At 44.2% G+C, this 9,611-nt stretch overlaps 1 protein-coding gene across 1 annotated transcript in view; it reads left to right on the top strand.

Annotated features, from left to right (window-relative positions):
* The first annotated feature begins 244 nt into the window (after positions 1-244).
* The window catches only part of LOC147668147 (uncharacterized), a 34,209-nt gene continuing 24,842 nt past the window's right edge, over positions 245-9,611 (top strand). The window contains 2 exon segments of the mRNA XM_086948748.1: positions 245-1,642; positions 1,888-2,060. Of these exon segments, the coding sequence (XP_086804874.1) occupies positions 888-1,642; positions 1,888-2,060 (928 nt within the window). The 5' untranslated portion in view covers positions 245-887.

Raw genomic sequence — 9,611 nt, 5'->3', positions numbered from 1 at the left:
TGAATTAAGATGTGGCATGTTCACTAGAACATATAGTTAAATATCTGTGTATGGTGAAATATCTCTTGGTTACTTTAAAACATGGTAAAGAAGAGATGTCATTTACAAATAGTTAAATATTGTGTATTTACATTCTCTTACATTTCTATTTAGTGATAAATCTCTTTACATCCAACAGGATCCAGCCTTGAATGCACAAATGATTATGAATAATGACAATAATTGTGTAAAGCTGCAAAAAAAACGTCAGGAAAAAATGAGCTCCAATTTTCAGGTAAAGAGCTGCACAGTCAGAGACTGAGGAACCTGAACATAAACTGATAGATCCTGGAAGAAGCAGTCCAGAGCAATTCAGTGGATGTAAGAGTCTGAGCTGTGCACCTCCACGCCACATGACGAAGGAATGACCTCTAGAAAATGAACGCAACAACAATAACTAACCACTGCCTGTATAAACAAGTCTCCAAGCTTTGATCATTCAATCGGTGTGAGGTGGATACAGCATTGCTCTGTTTCCTGTAACAATGGCAGACCACCATTCAGTGCGCTAGGTATATTGTAAACTATTTCTGGCTAAACCACAGGAGCAAGAGAAAAGCACAATGGAGTGGAGCCAGACAACTGAAGGGTAAAGGAAAAAGAGGGTCTCTGATCTACAAGACTGTCCCAATTTGCATCGACCTGAAGGAAGACTAATATTCACTTGTAAATATGCAAAACCATTCCGCAACCTAAAGAAATAACCACATACAAAGAAGCTTTACTTGCCACAATTATAATGTATGTAGTTGGTGAGTCTTGTATTTCGTTGTGAAATCTGAAATTAAGCATCCAAAATACCACACACATACCGGGAATGTGAGAATAACACAAGTGCTTTATCAACCATGTTAGCTCCTCATGAAACGCAGTCATGGGATTTAGGCAAATATAAACCCGACCCAGAGACACTACCCAAGAAAGAAAAATCATACACAAGCAGCAAGAGCTTTAGTTTGTCATCACCACTAAAGAGCAATCAGCAAACACACACAGGAGAAGCAACATGCAATTGCAATAAATGTGTAAAGAACTTTAGTCAATTAGCACTACTAAAAGATCATCAGCGGACACACATGGGGGAAAAACCATACCATTGCACTGAATGTGTAAAGAGCTTCAGTCATTTATCACAACTCCAAGTTCATCAGCGAACACACACAGGGGAAAAACCGTACCATTGCAATGAATGTGTGAAGAAATTCAGTCAGTTCTCAAATCTACAAACACATTTGCGAACACACACTGGGGAAAAACCATACAATTGCAGTGAATGTTTGAAGAAATTCAGTCTCTTATCAAATCTACAAAAACATTTGCGAACACACACTGGGGAAAAACCATACCATTGCAATGAATGTGTGATGAGATTCAGTCAGTTATCAAATCTACAAACACATTTGCAAACACACATTGGGGAAAAACCATACCATTGCACTGAATGTGTGAAGAGCTTCTGTCGGTTATCACACCTACAACTACATCAACGAACACATACTGGGGAAAAACCATACCATTGCAATGAATGTGACAAGAAATTCAGTCAATTATCAATCCTACGAAGACATCAGCGAACACACACAGTGGAGAAACCAGTGAATGTGTGAAGAACTTCAGTCTTTTATCACATCTCAAAATACATCAGCGATCGCACACAGGGGAGAAACCATTCCATTGTAGCGAATGTGGAAGTAGTTTTAAGGAATCTTTAAAATTAAGGAATCATCAGTGAATACACAATGTGGAAAAGCCATTCAAGTGCAGTGAGTGTGTGAAGTGCTTTAATCAATTATCAGACCTACAAAGACATCAACGAACACACACAGGTGAAAGACCCTACCACTGCAGTGAATGTGGAAGTAGGTTTAGTCGTTACTCAGCATTAAGGAATCATCAACGAACACACACAGGTGAAAAACCATACCACTGCAGTAAATGTGGAAGTCGTTTTAGTGACCATTCAACATTAGGAAATCATCAGCAAACACATTTAGGGGAAAAGCCATTCAAGTGCACTGAACGTGCGAAGAGCTTTATTCGATTATCAATTCTACGAAGACATCAGCAAACACATACAGGGGAGAAACCATACCATTGCAGTGGATTTGGAAGTAGTTGTGGAAAGGATTTTCAGCTAACTACAGGGATTAGTGATAAAACCTATAAACACAACACACTTGAATAGGTTTAACAAGCACAGACTGGAGAATATTTGTAGCTAGTTTTGGTGTCCGGCCGATTTGTACAACAACTGGTTCAATGACAGCCTGCTAGAGAACAATGTCCAAAGGCACAAGAAGTCAAAGTAGGAAAATGTGACCTGTAACTCTGAGAGTAAATGCTTGCAGTGCACAACATTTATCTCCAATGCCCTGACGCAGGAAAAAATGATGCTCATTTCGATCATCACATACATATGTAAAAGCACCCACCATAGCGGCACTTCCCCAGAGGTGTCCAATATCAAGCTGGACCCTTGGGAAATTTGCTGACTCACCACTGACTATGTAAATGATTCACTGTGAGATTAATTGTATATGAATATATTTTAGATATTTCTTATTTTCAGAGAATCACCCAATCAAACTCCTAATTGGTGAAAGGACAGAATCCGTGCATGATGGCAAAATTATTGATCAGAGAGAGCTGTTGAAAAGTTTCGTTCTGAATAGGTTTCTGAAAGCTTGAGGGTTAGGTAAAGATTGAATCTTGAGCAGTAAAAAATTTCAGCTCTTAGAGTCCAGAACTATCGACTCCCTGCTTTACATTTCTTGAACCTTGGCACTGGAAAATAAATCAGGATTCAGAAGTAAAGGAACACAAAAGATAATATTGCCTTCCACCGAGGTCATTTTAACAAAGTGCTGAGTCCGGGAAGTTCTTCCTGCTGCCAACCATCATCATCATCATCATCACCACACAGCCAGTGAGGAACAGCAACGAGACTGCTCTTCAGCACACCCATCCTTATACATAACACACTACAGGGATTTGCTCCTGGCTCAAACTCACTTTACTTTCACATTAACAGCAACAAGTTCTAACCTGAACAAATTATATTTAGGAAGAAGTGGTTTGTATAGACATTAGTGGCATAATCCATTTGAACCCCAATACTTTATAAACCTGTATTAATGATTCATAACCAAACATCGAAACACCACCTATGTATGGACATCCAAGAGCCTTTAAAAACCATGTTACAGAGGTGTGTACCAGGATCAAATTCAATTTAGTTTAACGTTAACATGAACTAAATTATGATACAGCGAGAACAGTAACGATGCTATGAAATGTACACAATGATGACTAGATTTTACATATTACTAACAAATGTATGTTTTTTGATATGTAATAAAAAAATGTATTTGCATTCATGGTATTTGACTGCTGATTGTATGGAAAGAGATGTTACATGTGATTTCTTCTCTAAACTATAAAGATAATTTGTGATGTCAGCAAGGAGACTAGTTCATTTGGCAATAGAGGGGTCAAATCTCGATAGCATGACTGCTTTCAGCAGGGAGTCTGTCGCAGGTGGTATCAAAGGGCACTATTCTCCCCAGTGTGCCTTCTCTCAGAGTGGGAGGCGGTCCTTTGCTTGCGATGGTACCACCTCTGCATCTGCATTAATGAAGAGAGAAGTGATACCTGTAATACTGAGATCTGGGCTTCACTCCTGTGTTGGGAATTTAAGTCAGTCGTTTTTGCCCAATAAATACCAGATTTATTTTGGAAAACGAAAAATATGCGTGTATTGTGGCACTTCACTTTTTAATAATCCATACAAATGCTACAGAATGCTGAGTACTTTTTTTTAAAACATATTTTTATTGGCATTTATAGTTTACAATGACAAATAGCGAAAGGATACATTCAGTTGCACTGCATGTTTCGTCTCTTATATCATAGTATAGCGCTATCTATAAATGAGTTATGTCGATAGACATCTTGTCAACATTGGGATCTGGGCTAAGTGGTTGCCATATAGAACACGGATATAGAAACTGAGGAATGGTTAATGGAATGTCTGGGTACAGACATCAGGTGTGGTGTCAGGGCGTTATGTGTCTCACTAATCGATGCATCTGTGTGCTGTTGGAGATGTGGGGAAGATTGAGGTCGGTCTGGCTCCAACATCTGGCCATCCAGTGTGACGTGGTGTGTGGTGCTATTGACAGTCAGCAGTATGCTTGTGCTACCGGGGGGGGGTCCGGTGTGTGCATTTGTGGTCTGAACTTGTGATTGTGGGTCCGTCGGTGTGTGTGTGCCGCCACCCTGATCCTCACCGGGTGATGATTGCTTGAAGCGGTGTAGTAATGGGGCCCACTGCAGCCCATTTGTGTATTGCTCCCACCCATGCCGCGAGCGGGGGACCTTTGGAGGATCGCCAATGCATGGCTACACTCTGCTTAGCTAGTAAAACGGCTAGTGAAATAAATCGAAGATACACTTTGTATTGTTTCAGTTTCCGGAAAATACCTTGTGCGCTGGCTTCCCAGGTGTACAAGTATGTAAGCCCTGTGAGGTCGCTAAGGAAGTCATGAATGTTTTGCCTATAGCATCGAATTGTGGGGCAACTCCAGAACATATGAGGAAAATCTGCTTCCTGTGATTGGCATCTAGGGCAAAGGAACTGTGTGTCTGGATAATATTTTTGAAGGCGTGCCGGTGTCAGATACCTTCTATGGAGGATGTAGAATTGTATATTTTTAAAGCGTGCGTTTCTAGACACCTTCTTGGGGCATTCCAGAGCCCTCTCCCATTCTTTCTCATGTAGTGGACGTCCACTTTCTTTCTCCCAAGTGGTTCGCAAGCTCACTAAGGGTTTGTTTGTGAGTTAGTGAGTTCTCGTATGGCTTTACAGAGCCATGTGGTTAAGTGTCGGCCTACTCCCATATGTAGGATTGTGTGGATGACCGGGTGTGTGTTTGGTTCTCCTGTCGAGAGGTCATGCTACGGTCGGTAACTCTCGAGGAGTTGGTGGTGAAGTAGGAACTGGCCAGCGAGGAGACCGTAGTCGTCCATAAGGCGTTGGAATGGTCTGAAATGTACGTCCTCGAATAGAGACTCCATCTCGGTAATGCCACTGTCCATCCATGTGGTAAGCATGTTAGATGTGTTAGTCGTGTTTGGACCACCTGACCAGCGGGAACAAAGGGGCGAATGAGGGTGTCCCCTGTGACATGCTGTGTACTCTTTGCATACATTTGCGTGCCACTGCTACTTGTAAGGGATACGTACGTCTTGGTTTAGTGCCAGGTAGTAATAGGTGGTGGTGTTCCGGAATGGGCTCACGCTCAGTCATGGTGTGCGTCTCGTCTGTGTGCCTGCCTGCCGTCCAGTTGGATAACCACTGTAGTTGTGCCACTAGGAAATAGGATTTAAAGGATGGAGCACCCAGTCCTCCCTGTGTGGTGGGTAATTGTAGTTTCTTCAGTGCTATTCTAGGTCTGTTAGACTCGCTTCTCAGTGAGCTAATCTGGGGATCTAAGTCACGAAAGAAGATTCTGGGTGGGATTACTGGAAGTGGTATAGCAACCGCAGAACCATTATTTTAGCTAAAGCCACCCCGCCGATCAGGGCTAATGGGAGGCTCCTCCAGAATCTGAGTGCCGATCTGATGCTGGCTAGTGCCTACTGTGATTACCCTCAAATGTGTCGGTCAGGGAATGGTAGAGACGGATCCCGAGGTAGCGGGGGGCTTCCGCGCTCCAGGCGACCTTCTGGTTGCCTAACCATTTGTCCCGGGGGGGTAGGTTAGGATGTAGTGGGTACACTGTGGATTTGTTCCAATTCACCTTTAGCCGGGAGACTTCTGCGAATTCTGTTACCAAAATGGGTGTTAGATCTTCGGTGATGTCTTGTATGTATAGTAAAAGGTCATCGGCATACATGGAGACGCTATGTATGGTGTCTGCTATGGGAATGCCCCAGTGTTTTCCTTCTTGTCGCAACCGTTTAACTAGGGGTTCGACAACGAGGGCAAAGAGTAGAGGCAATAGTGGGCAGCCTAGCCTCGTGCCTCTCTGTACTGCAAACTCCATCGAGATGTACCGCCCTATGCGTACACGCGAGGTGAGTTGGGTGTATAAGAGTTGTGTGTACGCTAAGAGGATGGGACTAAGTCCTGCTCGTTGCAGGACCGAGAAGAAGTACTGCCAAGTGAGGGTACCAAAGACCTTCTCGAGGTCTAGGATAAGACAGGCTGACCAGGGATGTGTGTCTCTCACCTGGTCTTGGACGTGGAATATTTGGTGTATATTCTGGAATGTGTTTCTACCTGGGACGAAACCACATTGATCTGAGTGGACCAGGGGTCGTATAATTTGTGTGTATCTGTCCGCTAATATCTTCCCAAGGAGTTTACAGTCGGTGGAGAGGAGCATGATGGGGCGATAGGAGGCCATCTGTTTTGGGTCGTGATTTTGGCTTTAGGAAGGTCACGATTATAGATTCCCGGAGGGATCTCGGCATCTCTCCCTGTTCTAGTGCGGTCGCAAACATCTCTACTAGTCAGGGACCCTTAGGGGGTAGTTGCTGGTGTAATACTCCAGGGGGAGCCCGTCTAGTCCCGGTGCCTTGTTGCGAGCTAGGGCATGCAGGGCTTGGGTGATGTTGGTAGATTATATCTCAGTAACTAGTGCCATCCTATCTGCCTTCATAACTTTGGGGATCGTCAAGGGGTCGAGGAAACGATTGAGTATGGCCTGTTTGGTCGGAGCTGTGCTACTGTAAACCTCTGCATAGTAGCGGTGGAACGCTAGGAGGATCTCGTCCTCGGATCGAACGAGATTACTGTGGGGGTCAATTACTTCCGTTATGAGTCTCACGTCTAAGTCCTGTTTGGCTAACTCTGCCAGTAGTGTGCCCGTTTATCCCTTTCTTTATGCATCCGGGTTACATACGTCCTAAAATTGTACGGGCGGAGATCAGCACAGGCAGCTTGGTATTCTGTTTTTGCTTTGGCCACTATTTTCACCCACGGAATGCTGAGTACTTGAAAGCATTCTGCCATACGAGGGATTTAAATATGCATTTGACAAGTACAAAATTGACTTAAATTTTTATTTTAAGGTTCTTATACAGCGCTTCTTTATCTAATAATGCCTGATGGGTTTTCTCCGAGAGCCCTTTCTCCTTCGGAAGAAGTTTTTCATTGACAGACCCAATGTGATCTCCAATAGAAAGATGACAGTCTCTCCAACTCTAAACTGGGCTGGTGGGTAGACCGTTGGTTTGGCTGGTATAATGCAGTGTTGAATTTTTGATAGAGTGCTCTTTCTGCCACACACTGAATCCCACCCGTTTTTCTTTAGTGATTTTTCTATTTTGGGCTACATTTGAAGACTGTCCCTTACCTTTATAATTTGACAGATGGTCCACGGTCTGCCAGAGGAGCAGGCGTAACTACTTCCACTACCCTATTGGACTACCGTCCACCGTATTTAGCGACCTCCATCAACCTGGCTATCCCTGTGACTTCAGAGGAGCAACAGGAGCTCCTCTAAAAGCACCTAAAATTTGGTGAGTGTCTGCCATTTTTCACGCGGGTGCCCAGAAGACTTTTTTGTTTTACTCCTAAAGTGAGAGTTTGCTTTTAGTAAAACCAATAATATTGTACTTGATACGCTGAGAGCTTTCTACAAGGGAGTCTGGGTCATTTGTTCCTAGTATTTTTCTGTTTGAGACAGCCAGTCTTTTCATAGTGTTCCTGAAGAGAAACAAGAAGGTCAGAATGCCTACCATAAGTAGGGCAGACGGTCTGATGTACGTACACCAACGGCCGCAGGTATGTTGGTCATTGTTGTGAGGGTTCCTGAGGTTCTGACCTCAGTTCAAACAGAGGGGAACTGTGATAGATTCTTCTTAACAACCTCAAACATTCTCAAATTTATTTTTATATTCAGTTAAAATACAATTTGCTAAGGGATTACACATGAGCACCACGGCCATGCGTTCTTCTCTTACTCATGCATTGGCGATCAGGAGGCTGTCTGTATGATACTTGGCCTCTTCTTCGTCTGCTTCACTCCTTCTGTGATAACCTCTTCCACCAATTTATTTTTCAAGGATTCCAGTTGTTTTTTAAAGAGCCTTATTCGAACAGTTTCTCTTAATTTGTAAAGCTGTTGAAAGTGGAGATTCTTCCTTAGAGACCTTGGTTGGAAGTTTGCAACATTGTGTCAGGTGTTGTGTAAACACGCAATCACACAAGGGGGCTAGAGGAGATTTCAGGACCTCCGTGGGCCAACTCCCTACTAATTATTCATATTACAAAAAAGGCCACGGGTCCAAAATCAACAGAAGGTCATACAAATTACTGGGTGTACTATGCCACTAAGAGGTGGATTTCCCTTTTAAGGACGTGTTAGATTTGGGGGTCTCTAGTTGGGACAGGTAGGTATTTGTGACAAATAGGGGCCCTCTCCTGTAGTCAGGGTAAGGGGAATACACTCCTAAAATAACCCCTGCTCTCCCTCTAGGTAACGTGGTGCGAGCAGTCAAGGCTTATTTCAGAGGCGTTGTAAGTTAAGCAGTTGTGACCACATACAGTAACCCAGTGACAACACTACAAATGGACCCCACACAGGTTTTATATTAAAAATGAGTAGACTTTATATAGAGTTACCACAAGACCATAAATAAACAAAAATACACACTATGATTACTTTAAGGGAGATTTAAGCGTAGTTCAGTTCAGTTCTTAGATGCAACACTTTGCGTCAATGTAACTTAGGTTGTGTTGCGCTTCCACAAAAAGCAATGTCGCAGCTATGGGAAATGCGGCAAGGTTCAGATACAAAGAAATAAAGACGTGAAGATCTTCCAGATGCGGTACGCTTCTCGGGGATGCAAGAAGGTCTTGGTTCGATGCGTGGACTGCAGCGGCGACATCCTTGTTCCGCGATGCGATGGCAGCAGCTCCAGCGGCGACACTCTTCTCCCATGATGCATGAAGATTCCGCACGATGCGACAACTACAGCGGCAACATCAAAGATGCGACTGCAGCAGCTCCGACGGCGGCGCGCTTCTCGGGGATGCGAGGTGCTCTTGATCGGTGCAGTGCGACAGTTCCAGTGGCGACACCATCCTTTCGAGTTGTGACGGCAGGCACAGCGCCTGCGACACGCTCCGACCTTCTTGGGAGATTCTTCTCCTGATGCGGTGCAGTGCGACAACTACAGGGGCGACACCCTCCTTTGGAGTTGCGACGGCAGCAGCAGCAGCGACAGCGACACGCTTCCTCTTCGTTGTGGCTCGCTTCTCTCTGATGCGGTGCAGTGCAACAATTCCAGCGGCGACACCCTCCTTCGGAGTTGCAAAGGCAGGCACAGTGACGGCGACCCGCTTCTTCTCGTTGAGTCGCGCTTCCAGCTCCTTGCGACACACAGTTCCTAAGAAAGCCCAAAACAGCAGCAGGCACTTCCAAAAGAACTCTGGGGAGCTAGGGTTTGAAGTCTGTTGTCCCTGAGACTTCAGCAGGAGGCAAGCTCTTTTCCAAGCCCTTGGAGATCCTTCACAAGTTCAAAGCAATGTACACAAAGTTCCTTTCTCCTTCCTTTGACAG

The sequence above is a fragment of the Lissotriton vulgaris genome, unplaced genomic scaffold (genome assembly GCF_964263255.1).
Source record: "Lissotriton vulgaris unplaced genomic scaffold, aLisVul1.2 SCAFFOLD_4596, whole genome shotgun sequence".
In the NCBI taxonomy this organism is placed as follows: Eukaryota; Metazoa; Chordata; class Amphibia; order Caudata; family Salamandridae; genus Lissotriton; species Lissotriton vulgaris.
Note: the sequence above shows the minus strand (reverse complement) of the source record. Positions and strands in the feature narration are given on the sequence as shown.